The sequence below is a fragment of the Nilaparvata lugens genome, chromosome 4 (assembly GCF_014356525.2).
Source record: "Nilaparvata lugens isolate BPH chromosome 4, ASM1435652v1, whole genome shotgun sequence".
Taxonomy (NCBI): Eukaryota; Metazoa; Arthropoda; class Insecta; order Hemiptera; family Delphacidae; genus Nilaparvata; species Nilaparvata lugens.
The window spans coordinates 69,540,675-69,558,453 of NC_052507.1; the positions used below are offsets into that span (position 1 = coordinate 69,540,675).

The following is a 17,779-nucleotide window of genomic DNA, read 5'->3' on the forward strand; positions in this document are numbered from 1 at the left end:
CAATATGAATAATTACCACAATATCAACTTCTCAACTACACAAAAAACTGCCAAAATACATCCACGTATTTCTTCCATTTCATAAAGAGGATAAAAGAATGTTTCGTTTTCCATTGATTTTATCCACAACTCATACATACCTCTCTATCTTACTCCAGACAATTTTGAATCAATTGGACAATTCAAATCGGATAAAATAAATAATTTGGAAAATTTGACTTAATTTAGGAACATAATTTTTGAGCTAGCTCCTGCTTTTACATTCCATTATTGTAAATATTATTGTTCAATAACTCTGAACTTTATTCCGATTTTGAACCCTGTTGAGTAAATTTCTCATGATACAGTATTGATAATTTCTTACTGATATGATATCAATGATTCAAGTTGTTTTTTCTTAGTATTTGAGTGTGTTACTTTCCTTGCCCTATTACCATAGGTAAGGAAAGTATTGCTTTCCAAAAAAATTAAGGTACCCCAATTTCTAAATTTCTGTACGTTTCAAGGTCCCCTAGTCCAAAAAAGTGGTTTTTGGGTATTGGTCTGTATGTGTGTTTGTGTGTGTGTGTGTGTGTGTGTGTGTGTGTGTGTGTGTGTGGTGTGTGTGTGTGCGTGTGTGTGAGTGTATGTGCGTCTGTGTACATGATATCTCATCTCCCAATCAACGGAATGACTTGAAATTTGGAACTTAAGGTCCTCACACTATAAGGATCCGACACGAACAATTTCGATCAAATGCAATTCAAGATGGCGGCTAAAATGGCGAAAATGTTGTCAAAAACAGGGTTTTTTCGCGATTTTCTCGAAAACGGCTCCAACGATTTTGATCAAATTCATATCTAAAAAAGTCATTGATAAGCTCTGTCGACTGTCACAAGTCCCATATCTGTAAAAATTTCAAGAGCACCGCCCCATCTAAGCAAAGTTTGATTTTAGATTCCCAATTATCAGGCTTCAGATACAATTCAAACAAACAAATTTAAGTGGAAAAGATTCAGCATGAAAATCTCTACAATTTATGTTCAGTAACATTTAAATGGAAAATAAGCTCGAAATGCGAGAAAATGAGATTATTCAATTGCAAACTGTTGGCAACTGTTGATTCTATTAAAAATCATTCACTATGAAGAGATAGCAGACTTCGTGTGTCTGCAGCGCTATTGTCCTGTCACCAGCTGTCTCAGATCTTAGAATAGTAGATTTGAGATGCGCGGGAACACTAGCGTCAGTTGATCAATTCTCATAACGGCAAGGAAAGTGTGTGAGTGCGCCACACTAGATTTTTTTGCTTGTGTTGGCATTACTTTATACTCTCGTTCATATTCATTTTCATTTCAATACTTAGAATATTAATCTGATTCATTAATTATGAAATATATTTCACTTTGTTTAATTATTTGTAATCAGTATTTTATGGCAAATAGATGAATTTTTAGTAAAATCTTTTAATAGTGCTACTTGAATATCAAATTTGACACTTGAAAAAAATGAGTGAACCAGAACTAGACTTGTTCTATTTTGAAATATATAAAGGGTACTAGCGATTCTTTTTTCGCAATTTTTTTCGAACTTGGAGTCGTATCTCGTGACTAGTGATTCTCTATAATTAAATTAAATTAAATGCTTTGTTTTGTGTTTTGTTAGGTTGCGGCCTAAACTACCACAAGCGATGTGTGATCAAGATTCCGAACAACTGCAGCATGGCGCTGGAGGGGTCGCGACGTCGCTCGTCCACTCTGCAGGTGCCGCGCAGTCCCTCAGAGACATCGTCCACCTCCTCCCTCACCTCCGCCTCCGAGGACTCCAGTCTGGTCAGTTCATTCCAGAGTACTCTGCGCAATTTCATTTCAAATAAATGAGCCTGCCATTGTGTAGCCCTGCTAGGATCACCTGCATTTAGACTGGCTTGTGAATTGATATACTTCTCAGTTTATAGAAGAAGACGGTAGATGTCACTCATGTGTGACGGTAGAAGATGTGGGCCTGGCTTGTGGATTGATATATACTTGACAAAATAAATTTGAAATAAATTTTGAGAAATAATTTTGAATTTGAAATTTGATTAGTAGAAGTCATGGTAGTCCAAGTTCGGACTAATTCTTGTTGGAAATAAATATAATATTGTAAATGGTCAAAAATTGATGTTAGACGAAAATCCAGAAAATTAATTGGTGAAACATTCATTGATAGCAATCTCGGTATATAGAAGAAGTCGGTAGAGGTGAGATGAGAGGTCACACCTATAAACCACGGTAGAGGTCATGGTAGTCTATGTTTGGACTAATTTTAGTTGGAAATGGATATTATATTGCAATAATTGATCACTAGCTAAAAAGTACATTATACTATTTATAATGCGATAAATCATAATAATTAATTATTATAATACTTTATGAACATTCTTAAACGAAAAATCAAATTAAGATATATCAAAGTCTTATATGGTTGTCTTAACAAGCCTTATTGTTATCAATATTTTCAGTCGTAAAAGTCTTGAGGGAAATCGCTATTTTATTCATTTTTATTTTTGTTCAACAATAATTTCAAATTTTAGTGTTTCTGGAGCTAATTACTTATTATACCTTTGCTTTAAATACAGTGAATTTTTTATAGATTCTCTAATAGGAGTTGAACGCTTCAGTTAGTGGAGGTGACGTCATTTGGCTACTTGGCTATTGCGCATACATTTCATGACCACTACCGTCTACTTCTACATATCATGATATTAATAGTATTGTAATTTATTTATTTTATTGTTATATGCAAGTATTTGTTATTTGGGATAATTTATCAACTGTATATTTGTTCTGAATCAAATTATTATAAATGAATGAATTGATTATGTGTGGCAACTTTTATCCTGATTTATAGATCTTTTCAAAAAAGTAAGGTTTACTTTTAGACTGTTCACTATTCAATACCAATCAAATTTCTATGAACTTGGAACTAAAAACCATGGACTGGATTTATTATTGTAAAGTTACTGTAGATTCGGAATATAGTGCTCTGTGAACACATCGCTCTCAAATTGAGGTTTTTCCTGTGGTCTGATTAAAATTAATTGACCGCTGAACTCGTGGCAGTCGAGAGATTTCGGGATTCTCAAACCTACCAATAAATAATTATTTTGTTGAGTTGAGAACTAGGCTACATGCCAGTGTATAAAATTATAACTCTCCGACATTCTTACTCCTTATCCAAATTTTTTAGAATTAAAGGTTGTTTTCTCTCAAAACGGTCAACATAAAAAATTCTAATCGTACTTTTGTATTGATACACATCATGATGTGTTCAATAGCAGTAGGCAGCATAAAGCCAAATAACGTGCTTCAAGGTGTGAAAATATTTTTCATCAAGTTCGTCATAGAACTACAAAAATTACAAATTCTAAGTTTTTGTCTTTAGTTTAAGAAAATTATTCATTTATTAATAACTTGAAACGTATTTTATAGAGCAGCATTGTGTACCAAAACTATCCGGATAAATTATGTGTGATGATTTGTATTTTACTCTATAAGACTTGTCTATTTATTTGTAATAGAAACTGTACCCTGCGGTTTGGGCTGGGATATTATACTTGTCTATATTTATTTGTAATTGAAAATTTACCCTGGGATTTAGGCTGGGAGGCCACTACCAATAAGTTAGGTGGAGGCTCATAAAAAGATTGTATATCATGATGAAATTGCTAATTTCCTCATCTGATAATTGACTAAAGTTCAATAAAACCGATACCTAGTTGACCTAATAATAATAATATGTAGCCTACAAAAATTTTCATTCATAACCTTTTGTTTGACGTAGTATTATGTATCATAGTTGCTACCGATTCATGAAATTTTCTTTAGAAATATATTTGTATGCAGCTCTTTGTAATATTGTGAAAGTGCATGTATGATAGATAGTTTGCTAGATTTTCTTTCTCATTACCCGTCTTTAGTAGCATTTTTCCAGTGATTAATGTATTTTAACTTGTTACTTTCACTAAGATACAATTATTGAGCAAATCATTAATCAAAAGATAGTATTGTGAAATAACAGGCATGTATTGACCATTGAAAACCCAGTCTCCCCTCTTGATTCATGCACGAGAATAGTGAACTCGGTTGATTCCTTTATTATGTAAGTTCATTACGTCCATTAGTTATTATGAATATTTAATTATCATTCCATAAATTATGCTGGACAACTCAGTAAAACACTATCGTAAACAGTATATTTTCGTGCAATTCTCTGTATACTAGTAGCTGGTACTATGCATTGCATTTAAGCATGGTTTTTATTTTGAAGTTGAGAGCATGATGTTTTGTGTTAATTTACTTGGTAATGTAACCGTGATAAATGAACAAATATAGTGGAATTTTAATGTTTTTATAATCACGATTGTAAGCATGCCATTTAATAAGTAATTTTGTAATGATCTTGACTTGATATCTTATTTGTAATTTAGTATATTTTGAATTTATATTGACTATATTTCTAAAATTCTATATTATTGAAACTGATATATTTTTCTAAATAAATTTTATTTTCAAGTATATGGCACGTTTTTCATTTTGGATGCCTTGCTGAAATAAAAGCCATTCCCATGTCAATGCAATATCAGCTAAATAATAACTGATCAGTGAGTTAAACATTGACTTTGAGAGAAATTCTAAATAATTTGGAGGATCCTAAGATTAAACAAATATTACAAACCATTTTCACAAATTTGAAAACTTATCATAATTTCAAAGCTTTCAACTTACTAGATTATAATCAATAATTTAATTTTCCCTGTTTACGATTCAATGTTCAATAAAAGATTAACTCATTCATTTTGACACAATAAAAACTTTTTCAACGGGAAAAAATTATTTCCTTGACACAACTATAGGAGATTGGAGTTTTACAATTTTATTAGAATTGAAACAGAATCCAGAATATTTTATTTTGGCAGAAATGAGTATAAATGAATTGTTGTAATATTGGAATTGAATATTTTCAATTTCTAAATCAATAAAATCAAGTGGAAACATGTGGCAGAACTGCTTAATTTAATCATAGGTGTATAGAATTTATAGTTCGGCACAGTGTTGAATTGTTTTTTATTCTCATTAGTCTCCCATTTTTCAAAGTAGATTTTAAACTAATTGAAAATCAAATTCAATTTGAAATTTCTAACCAGGTAACTTAGCATAATCCTGATCTCCAAATAATGACCAGCCCTAATTGTTAAATGATACGGACTGATTTTTTCCAGCGAAATGAATTTTGAAATAATTGAATCGCTCGTGCATGATTGTGTTTTGTTCCAAATTACAGTGGGTAGAGGAGAGGCTCTCAATAGGAAATTTATTCAATAAAATCAGTAAGTCGTTATTCATTTAATTAAAATGGGATGCATTCGACTTTTTTTATTTATTCGTATTTGTTCAACCAAATCATCTCCGTTTTCAATCAACTAATTTAAAACGGAGAATAAAATATTGATAGACTACATTTCAAATTGTTTTTAATCAGTGAATCTCGTGATTTTATTTCCTCATCCACGTCACTTGCAAATGCATCTCTGACAGTGATCACAGTTATCTGTTATAGTTTCATCTATATGATATGTTTCTGAAATAGACCGACAAAATTCGGTAAATAACGGCGAAAAAATAATAATAACTTCTATAAAACTTCTTCTAATAACTTCTATATAACTTCAAAAAATAATAACTTCTATAAATAACGGCGAACAAATTAAAAATTTCGCAGCAAATGAAAACTCCCATAGAACTGGAATTATTGTACATAACTTGCCGTTTGCACAAACGTAAATTCAAATTTGTTCACTGGAAATCTATGATGATGAATCCGAAATCAAACTCCGATTGACGTTTGTGAAAACCGTTATTGTACGGGGCTTTGGTTTTCCGGAATGAGAGATAAGGAGCAAGCAAAATATTGGTTTGCAGAAAATAGGGCATCTGAACAAACGTACGAAAGCTAGTGATACAGTTCTTGATCAATTTTACTCCATCTCTAATTCATTGTATTGAAGTTTTAATACATTCTTTATGGGTTGGAAAAGCATAAGTGTTGCAGTTGTTTCACCATGTAATCTCGGATTATTAGGTAATAAAAGTTATGATGATCTTATAATACTTTTGGCTGAACTGAAACTTTTCTATAATAAGAAAACAAAGATATAGTCTATGGAGAGATTTCACAACATCACCATCAATTCTACTTATTTCATTTTATGAAACTTTTCTGATCTATGAGACCTAGGTTCATTTATAGTTGATGAAACAGATAGAGCAATGCTCTTTACTATTGACTGATGGCTGAGTATTACTTCTACAACACTCGTGATTCCTTATGCCTGGATTCAACACATAAAAATTCAATTAATCGAATAAAGTCAGTATTTCTCAAGAAGAAAAATACTCAAAGCTACTTTCATAGGCTAACGATTTTTTAATATATATTAGTCTACACCTTTTCCAACTTTATTTGAGAAAGTATCAATTGTAATTGATAATAGTCATTTGTATTTGAGAAATCATCACTTGTAATTGAAAATAGTGAATTTTATTTGAGAAAGTATCATTTCAATTTGAGAACATACTATTTGAAATCGAGAAGTTGTCAGTTGTAATTGGGAAATGATTTTAAAAAACATTACTTCCAGTAATTATATTTTTCATAACTGTACTCTTATAAAATAATAGATAATATTCAATATTCCAAATTAACGTTTAGTTTTCTAATAGAACATTATTAATTTCAAGCCCCAAAATCCATTGAAGAATTGCAGAATTTTTTGATCAAGAGATTCGATTGATTGATGATAAAGTTCAATTGCGCCGTAAACGTACAGAATTTGATCTTCATCAAGTGCAATGTTTGACAAAATGTCTGGAGACAAAAGTCACGTTGCCAATACATAGAAATAATTCTCATTAATCATTCGTGAACAGTACAGGGGAAATACTTTCACCAATGAAAATATTAATTCTCCTCCATGCAAAGCCTATAAAAGTAATTGGAATACTGTGTACGTAGTACAGTATCCTTTCCTGCTCAAATAAAACCTGTACTGTAGGCTACAGAAGAGTCACGACATGTCAATTGGAAAATTTTCTCATTTTCAATTGATATCTTCTCATTTACATTTGACGATTTCTCAAATACAATTCACTATTCTCAATTACATGTGATGACTTCCCAAATACAATAATTGACTATTCTCATCTACATCTGACATTCTCTTAATTACAAGTGATTGTTCTCGAATACAATTGATACTTTCTCAAATAAAATTGGAAAAGGTGTAGTGTTTAATCCAAGACGATGATAAAAATATGAATTATTCGAAGATTTCTACTACAAAATAAATATTGAGCAAAGCAGCAATGGAAAGCATTATAGAAATTATGAAAGCACCAAAAAAGTTGATAATGCTAAGAGCAATCGTAAGAGCCACCATTGATGGTGTAGAACTGTTCCATTAATAAAATAAAAACACACAGATTTCGTCAATTCTACTTGTATTTTTGGTTCAGAACCATGGTTTCGTGGTCATACAGGTCAGATCATAGTACTGTACCAAAAATACAAGGGAATTGACAAAATCTATGTGATTTTATTTTACTGTTAACACTGGTTGAACCCAAAACATTGATGTTTTATTTATTTACGAAAAAATACATACAGGTATGGGAACAAGAAGCATTATAGCCCAAAACTGTTCCCGATTCAACATCACAAAGTTCTTCATAATTATCAAGAGATAAAAGATGATGAAAAATTGAAACTGATTAAAAATAAGAAATAAACCAATAGGAAATATTAAGAATATGAGTAAAAATAAGTACTAATTTAACAAATAAGATAAAATATGATTTATGAATATGAGAGTACAATAAAACAGAATTTCGTTCCACTCCAAAGAAACACAGTTAAGATAAAAAATCATGTTACTCATGATTAATAATACTGACAGTCTAACATAAAGTACTGCATTGTACCATAGAGGAAAGATAGCAAAGAATCCCATGGTTTAGGGAGTTTATGTTTCAAATTTTACTGTTAACTTAAGCCGATAGTTCACTTAGTTCTTTCTCGTGAAGCTATGTGATGCTCGTAGTCTCTCATACTGTGCCGTTCTTACACTGTCACCCGGCGAAAACAGTAATAATATACAGTAGTCGACAGTGATTGGTTTGTGTTAACAAACAATCAGTTTGAAATTTGGAACATAGATGACCTATACCATGGGATATCGTCGTAGGGTAACCGTCCACTGGAGCCGTATTCAACCGATCCGTTCGTCCGTTGGATAGGATGAATCTGCCGGCCGTTAATTCGGCCGAATATGGTCGTCCATTGGAACCGTTTACGTCAGGCTAGTTCAGTAGTAGGCTGGTTCTCAATTATTGAATTAACTACTATTATAGCCACCAAAATTTGTCATAAACAATTATTATATTGAGATTTTGAAAACATTATAAACAAATATCCACTAAATTAGTTATTCATTATAACAATCTTATCTTTAGATCCTATTTGTTCAGCAACCTTTGTCCACAGATTCCTTTGAACATCACGACGATGATATCTTTTGTCTCGCATATCCCACAATGGAACATGCTCTTGAACCAAACTTTACCTTTTCATTGTCCATAGTTAAAACTATAAAACAGACAAGTTCAAAAAACAAAAACAGACAAGACTGTGAAACAAATTTGAGGTTAGGATGATGTTGTCTCAGCTCGACTTCGTCCGTATAGAGTCGGAAAATCCCATTCAATTCGGATCGAAAATTTGATCGACCGGAGACGGTCGTGCACGGACGTATGAACCTGTTGCAATGGACGAGCATCTACAGCTTTCTTTGTTGGGGGATCGTTCGGACGAGTTCGGTAATTTTCGGCCGATGCTAGTTCGGACGAAATCGGTTCCAGTGGACGGTCCACCTTATGATATATTTTATCTATGATTGTACTGACATCATAGTAGACATGTTAGTAGTTTTGTAGTTTATAATATACAAAATTTCACATAATGTAAAGTGTCATTTTTGTATGTTGTATGATGTCAAAATAAAAGTGATTTGATTCTGATTACTGCATTAATTAAATATAAAAATGATACTTGATGTTTTTTCATTTCAATAGAAGTGATAGTCCTATAAAGAATAAAGTGCAGTTTACACAATGTGAAACCTTTTGTAACTAATGTTAACTGTCGTGTTTTGTGTACAGGTGGTGAGCGGTTTGAACAGCCTGTTTGTGCCTTCGAAAGCGGGCAGCGGCAGTCGCTCGCCGTCGCTGGGAGGCCGGCCGCCCTGGCTCGAGAAGGAGCTGGCCAGCCGCATCAAGATCCCGCACACGTTTGTGCTGCACTCGTACACCCGGCCCACCGTTTGCCACCTCTGCAAGAAGCTGCTCAAGGGCCTCTTCAAGCAGGGCATGCAGTGCAAGGACTGCCACTACAACGCGCACAAAAAGTGCATCGACAAAATACCCAAGGACTGCACCGGCGAGAATCCACGTGACCCGTCAGGTAAACATTACTTTTCTTCACTAACAAAGTTAACTTTACTGTATGAGTTATATAGTAATTGATCTGTGTACAGTAGAGAAAATTCATGTTGTTTTCCATGACGAATAACTATACAATAACTTTGTTGTAGACACATGGAAACAACATCAATTTTCTTTACTGTTGATGAGTGTATTGTTCAGCTTTTATTAAGTTGTTGCTTAGAGAAGAGAAAAGATAGCATAAGAAGACTGGCACTTTCTGTTATTTTATTGATTTATCTGTGACCTTTTTCAACTGTATACATTGTTATGCTATAAGTTACTTTTGTTGAATTAGTATTAGTATTATTATTATTATATATCCCATGGTATAGGGCATATATGTTCATGAACGTTTTACAGTAGAAACATAACCTATTTTTTGGACATTTTATTAATTTATCAAAATTTGGGAATGGAATAGATTTGGGCCAAGCCTGTTGTTCCTTCCTAATCATATTTATATGATTTGTGATTTTGTCCAAGAATAAATAAATAAATTCCACTGATAACTCAAACCGATAATCATAGTTTATAAAGTACCCCAACTAAACAGTACGGTAATAATAGACAGTTGTCGACTGTAATCGGCTTGAGTTAACAAAAAATCGGCTTGAAATTTGAAACATGAATAACCTATACCATGGGATATATTCTTATTCCATCCTTTCTCTATGGTTATCGTTATTAAGGCAAACGCACTCAGCAACAGACAGAAGTATGTAGTCAGACGACGGAGGAAAAATTCGAAGCTATCGAATGTTGCAACGCACACAGACGTATGTCTGCTAACGTCTCTATGCAAAAGTTTGTTTTTTCCCCAGTCATTCTGCATACGCTGTATGCATCCGCATTTAAGTTACTGTTGATAAGTGATACACTTGTTGACCGAGCGAGGTGAGGTCTAAGATTCAAGTCGACGGTTTGGCATTTCTCTTAATGATTGTTTAAATGTTTGAATGTTCAAATGTTTATATGTTGCGCATTTACGGCGAAACGCGGTAATAGATTCTCATGAAATTTGACAGGTATGTTCCTTTTTTAATTGCGCGTCGACGTATATACAAGGTCTTTGGAAATTTTGCATTTCAAGGATAATATAAAAGGAAAAAGGAACCTCCTCCATACGCCAATATTGGAGTAAAAATCAGACTATAGAATTATTCATCATAAATCAGCTGACAAGTGATTACACAGATGTGTGGAGAAGCCAGTCTATTGCTGTATTTCCATAAGGTCTATAGTTCCAATCAGGTACTTGTGGATGAGAATACTGCGTGAAGTCTACTGTTCACAGAACTACTAGTGTACTTGGGCTAGCCACTAATGTAACTTTAACGTTTCATCTGTAAGATATACGTCTGTACAGTCGAAAAATGTAACGTTAGCGCCAGTCAATTGTTTGTGCGCTCTTGCAGGTCAGCTGCTACAGCTGTTCGCCTGTCAGTCGAAAATGGCCGACAGTGTGATCACATTGTATATGTGAAACTGCACGCTTGGTTATGCATGACCAAGCTTGCAGATGAAAAATAGAATCTCGAAATAGCAATAGGAACACTCACACTGAACGCTTGAACTTGCTAGTTGCGTTCAGTGTGAGAAAACGTTAATATAAATCAATTCTAATATTCCAACCCCCCCAAGTTCTCTTTAGTATTAGTGTTAGTAGTGTAGTTTCTCATTAGTGTGAGCACCTACATGCAAGTCACAAGTTTCAATGGCACTTCCATATGGTGCATCTATATGAGGATGCTGGTCTTATTATTGAGGGAACAGTTCAGTGGGTATACATCCAGTCTTGAGAGTGGCTATACCGGGGACGCACGGTTATGTCAAACGCCTCATACATTTCTGGGTTCTCACTCAAATCAGGGATAGAAACAACGAGGACTTGGCTTGTTAAGCTCATATCTGTGCGTAAATAAATTCCCGTTCTGTATGGAAAAGGCCTATGAAACTTATTATAGAACTTGGACTGAATTAACTATTAATTTATGCTTAACTTCATTGTGTAATACTATTCAAGCTTTCTGCACATCTGTTCGGATGCTTGGTTTATGTTTTACGGTACTGTATTAGGTTTGTAGTAAGAGGTGGGAAATGTTCACGAAATCTCACGAGGTCATTTGTGGATTGAGATCAAGAGATTCTTGAAAAGCATTCTTCAAAAACCTAAACATTCTAACGCTGCCATCTATTTTTATCTATCAATTGTTGGTTTTTGTTAAACAGAATTTAGATAAATTTCAATTCTGCACAGATAATACACGTAACAGTAGTCTCATTGCTTTTCCAGTACATAGGCACACAGCTCTAGAAAAAACTCCATTCTACTCTGGAATACTTTATTTTAATAAATTACCTGCAGCTATCAGAAATCTAGATTCAATAAACAAATTCAAACTAACAGTCAGAAAAATGCTAGTAGAGAAAGCCCTATACTCTGCTACCGAATTTTAATTTGTGAAAAAGAAGCTGTAGAGTGTAACTTAACTTTTTGTGACTTTCATTTCCATGTGAATTTGATGAGATACATCATAGAGTGTATTTATTTATTTTACTTTCAAGAAGTTAGAACTAAGTCTTTTAAATATAATTTTGTTCTAGTATTGACATGTCACCAGTCAAATGAGTGTTACTCAAAAATTGATTTAATGTGACGATACATAAATGAAATGAAATGAAAAAATACGTGGTAGTTGAAATATTGAATTTTTTGTGTGATTTCAGTTGGCGAGTACCCCGGATAGTGGAGTGGGAAGTGAGCCGGAGAGAGAGAACAACAAAGATCTGCTAGAAGACGACAGTGATAATGAAATAAATTCGTCATCGCCAGCCGAGGCTCGAAGGATGAACTCCCCCACTTCACCCTCATCCACTGCCCCCTCGCCTTTATCCAATGGTGCTTACATTGTGAGTACATAATGAATTCATCCATTTTATTATTCAAAGCATTAAATTATTTTTCCCTGCGGTACTCGCGCCTGCTAGTGGAACTCCAATACTCGCGCGGGCTACAGTTGTAGCCCATTACATTTTTTATTTTAAATGATTTATTTTAAATGCATCCTATGCAATATTACGACCACAATATATTTTTGTTTTGTTCATGGCATCATTACATATGATAGAACTTATATTTCTATTTATTTTTCTTCTCCATTACTGAACATAAAATACTTAGAAAATAGTGTGATTCTCAAAGAAAAAATATGTCTTAATTTGAACATAAAAAACTAAAAAAAAATTCAGGATATGAATAGTGGAAACCATCTCGATAATAGACTATATTTATTGGTGAACCCATAGAATGTTTCATATTCACAAAAAATCGCATATTTATACAAAATAACTAGGAAAAACAAAAATATGACCAAATTTGGTACAACGAAACTGGATCTATAAGTGTTTGTGAGACTAAAAAAAGGAGATATAAAAAGTTTTGTGTATTACTATTGTTCACTGATGGTCGAGACAAGTATTGCATACAATTTGGGAACGTTCTTGACACACCTTATGGCCACACAGCAAGAGCATCGACTGACCTTGTCATTTTTGGGAACAGTTGACGTTTGGGTTCTTCAATCCCCAGGATATCCCGTGCTCTAGTTCTCCTATCAGTGGGAAGAGCCAGTGATTCAAGAGCTTTCTTATCTGTGGATGAATAAGCTCCAAAGCTAGACTTTCAAGGAATTTTCTTCTAGATTTCATTTCATCTTGGGCATTGTTATATAGATACGTGAAGCATTTATTGCAGATAAGTTTACAAGATCATGAAATGGGACCATTGGCATATTACAAGCTCTTGTACAAAAGTTATGAGCCTTTTTTCACTCCATTACATTTTTATCCTTGTCCTTGAAGTGATAAAAGTTAGCTGGCACATCTTCGTCTGTTTCATCTGATGAATTACTCTGAAGTTCCTGAGAGTCCGTGACAGCCACTACCTTGTCAACCAAATGTGTCTCTTCTTCAATGGAATCACTCTCATCATCATCGCTGTCATTTAGAATATCATCTGGGTCATCATCACTGTCAATGGTGTTCAAAGCAGCCAAAATATCCTCATTGCTCAAATGAAACACGCATTGTATTGTTCATAGCACTAATACTCGCACGGGCTACAGGTGTAGCCCAAGCAACTTTGAACTAGAATAGTACGAACAACTGCTCTCCACGCCGCGCACAAGCACACGGAGTGTGTGAAGGAAGACATGCCTTGAAGGTACTGAGACCCTCCACCACCAATGGCAACATGTGGTGGAGGCACAAGGAAAAACAAATGGCTGGGCTACAATGGTAGCCCGCGCGAGTACTGCAGGGTAACGAATAAGTAGTAATAATTAACGAATAAATAATAGGCCTCATGAAAGTGAGTAACTTTATTTATTTGAAAAATCACAGAATCAAACCATGAAGAGAGCATGAGAGTAGTATATTTTCTAGTATTTCAAGTATTATCTGGTCTATTATTGTCTAGTATCTAAATTTCAAAATAACTGATGAAACTTGAATATTCGAATGGTTAAACTGTCGTGACAGTATTGTACCTGAATTTTAGATCAAGTTATGGATTAACTGGATTAATTAGTTAAGATATGTTAAGCTTAAGAATCATTACTATCACTTGAGAATTGATAAAGCTTCAATATTAATAGAGAAGTTACCTTTATATTCATGAATTTAATCGAGGAAATATTTCAGCAAAGATTAAGATTTTTTACATTTTTTCAGGATGTTATAACGACTCATTATGAGGAACCAGACGTGGAAAAAAGGCCCACAAGGTGAGGTTTTCAAATTTTTATTTAGCGACGTCTCAAATTCGATTATACTAGCAGGTATCTGACTTAATTTGATGAATTATTAGATGATAACTGCACAACCATGGAGCTAAATATTTTTTCAATAAGAAGATTCCATATTATTACCGTACTTATTCTTATTTATTTAGAAGACGTATACTGATGGTTTGTATAATATTGATACTATTGATAGTTAGTTTGATACTATTGATTCTTGATTCTTGACTATTGCTATTCCTAAATGAAAATGTCATTTGATTATGATTCTTTATAATTATCTAATTAAATTTTCATATTTTATATTTAGAATAACATGCCTGTAGACCAGACCCTGTAGTTCGTTTAGTTATTTCTATCCAACTTAAATTTCATTGATTCATCCTGTCATGCATAATACAGCATAAAATGTAATACCGCATCAAAAAGATGATTTTTACATGTTTTTGTGACCTATGTGATTCAATGAAAGTATCTGGAATCTCACAAGCCTTTATATTTGTTGCAGCTCATCACCAAGTAATAACATTCCACTCATGAGAATTGTGCAATCAGTGAAGCATACAAAACGAAGAGGATCGAAAGTATTGAAAGAAGGCTGGATGGTGCACTTCACAAACAAAGATAGAATGGTAAATATCTACACTCATTTTTTACTCTATTTTTATTTATTCACAATAGGTATGATATCTTAAGACCGGTTTTCACACTGTGGCTACCATGAGTTTAAAATAACTGTAATCTATCTCAGTTAATATTTGCCCAATCTTGAAAAATCAGTAGGTAATTAAATTTACTAAAAAAAATTATTCTTGTAATTTTTTTGTAAAACAGACGGTTTCTGAGTTATTTAGAAGACGTATACTGATGGTTTGTATAATATTGATACTATTGATAGTTAGTTTGATACTATTGATTCTTGATTCTTGACTATTGCTATTCCTAAATGAAAATGTCATTTGATTATGATTCTTTATAATTATCTAATTAAATTTTCATATTTTATATTTAGAATAACATGCCTGTAGACCAGACCCTGTAGTTCGTTTAGTTATTTCTATCCAACTTAAATTTCATTGATTCATCCTGTCATGCATAATACAGCATAAAATGTAATACCGCATCAAAAAGATGATTTTTACATGTTTTTGTGACCTATGTGATTCAATGAAAGTATCTGGAATCTCACAAGCCTTTATATTTGTTGCAGCTCATCACCAAGTAATAACATTCCACTCATGAGAATTGTGCAATCAGTGAAGCATACAAAACGAAGAGGATCGAAAGTATTGAAAGAAGGCTGGATGGTGCACTTCACAAACAAAGATAGAATGGTAAATATCTACACTCATTTTTTACTCTATTTTTATTTATTCACAATAGGTATGATATCTTAAGACCGGTTTTCACACTGTGGCTACCATGAGTTTAAAATAACTGTAATCTATCTCAGTTAATATTTGCCCAATCTTGAAAAATCAGTAGGTAATTAAATTTACTAAAAAAAATTATTCTTGTAATTTTTTTGTAAAACAGACGGTTTCTGAGTTATTTAAGAAACAACATTTTAAATGGCCGCTATTTTGTTATATGAATTTGAAAAATTATCATACTTTTTTTGTAACTTTGTCTAGTTGTTATAAATGATTGTGCAAAGATTCAATTTCGTATGTTTAACCATTATTTAGAAAAAAATAATAAGTGAAAAAAGCAAAATGACCGCTGTGTGAGAAACTGAAGACTTCCGGACAATTTAAATATGATATTTAGATATGTTTCTTCCCAGGAACAATGCCCTACATTATTGATAGGGAGTTCTTAAACACTCTGTATATAAAACCAATAGACCTGTTAAAATGTTTGTAGTGTTAAAAAGTGGATTTTTAGTTTGACAAATTGGTTGAAATCAAGTATCACACATTGCCAAGATCTTTACTGAAGATTGACATTGCATTACATGAATATTTCCGCTGCTAAACTGAATACATAACATCCTCCTCTTTCTCCAAATGCAATCTATCAAATTGAAAATATTATTCTTGAACTTGTACTTGAATCAATGGAACATGTTACTTGAATTAATGGAACATGTTAATTGTCACATTTGAAGAACGCATAGCTCCTTATGCGGTTCCAATACACGAATTTCATAAATTTGAGTGTAGTGGCTTACATTTGTGTGACGTGGAAAAATTTAGGAAATTGATGTACCTCGTTTTGTTCTTGAGTTTTGCATTTAGTTGTTGTCATAGATATTCATCATATTCTAATCATAATGAACTCTTTTTTATTCTATTTTCAATTTATTGATATCTAGACTTGAATCGTGAATTAATTTATGTCAATTTTTTGAATTTTTAATTTAATGAAAAACATGTTATCTTTTGCAGCGGAAAAGACATTACTGGCGACTGGACTCGAAATCGGTGACATTGTTCCAAAGTGACACCGGCTCAAAGTATTACAAAGAAATTCCATTAGCTGAAATCTTGGCCGTAGAATCAGCGAGACGGCTGCAAGGAGGTATGTAGGCCTATTAAACTGTATACTGTCACATCCAACCAAGTGCATTCAATGTCTGTTTATTGAGTTTCAAATTGTTTAAATTGCAACTATACAATAATAAAGTAGGACTACTGTCTAATGTATTTGTTCTGAATAAAAACATTTATATTTCACAAAAATTATGAAATTCATAGCTGGAGCTCAGTTATACTTGCAAACGCCTTTGACAGTAGTGTTTACAGTAGTGTAACGGTGAAGATTCACGTTATAAGAAGGCGGTGGAAAAATATACATGACAACAATGTCGTTCTATAATTTCAACCGGCTTCATAACGTTAGTATTTTTATAATTATCAATATTTTAAAATCATTTCTTTTTTCGTTCATATAAATATCACTGTGGATACTCTGATTTAAAAAAAAAAAATATTATTACCTTACCCAGCAAACCTCGTACCGCCAAAAAGTCAATGTATCTCATGTCACAGTTGACTTTATTATTTGTTGAATCATGAAATTTATCTGACAATCAATATTTATTATAATAAATTTCATATGTATTGATTGTCCATAATGTATCCAGTGTCCATAATGTAAGTAATTGAACTACTCAAAATTAATGGCTTACTGGTCCCTCATAGATTTATAGTATTCCTGGTGATTGAGCCTGTCTTTTTCAGCGTTGTCTATTAATAATAAAGCTTAATTTACAACTAGCTTACCCAGCGAACTTCGTACCACCAATGTATCTCATGTTACACTTGACTTTATTTGGTGAATCATGAAATTTATCTGACAATCAACATGTTCATTTACATCTCAATACGGACTTCCTATGTGCTTAGTTATGCAACATTTATTATTCCAAAACATATTCTTCTCAATCAATTGGTAGTAATATCTATCAGTAAAGTG

General features: G+C 33.0%; 1 protein-coding gene across 1 annotated transcript in view; it reads left to right on the plus strand.

Moving 5' to 3' along the window:
- LOC111044047 (serine/threonine-protein kinase D3) overlaps positions 1 to 17,779 on the plus strand; it is a 199,283-nt gene that overhangs the window by 161,154 nt on the left and 20,350 nt on the right. Inside the window, exons 5-11 of the mRNA XM_039427084.1 lie at positions 1,645 to 1,811; positions 9,237 to 9,537; positions 10,976 to 11,022; positions 12,288 to 12,470; positions 14,292 to 14,344; positions 14,868 to 14,991; positions 16,750 to 16,882. Coding sequence (XP_039283018.1) covers positions 1,645 to 1,811; positions 9,237 to 9,537; positions 10,976 to 11,022; positions 12,288 to 12,470; positions 14,292 to 14,344; positions 14,868 to 14,991; positions 16,750 to 16,882 — 1,008 coding nt within the window. The remainder of the gene's footprint in view (positions 1 to 1,644; positions 1,812 to 9,236; positions 9,538 to 10,975; positions 11,023 to 12,287; positions 12,471 to 14,291; positions 14,345 to 14,867; positions 14,992 to 16,749; positions 16,883 to 17,779) is intronic.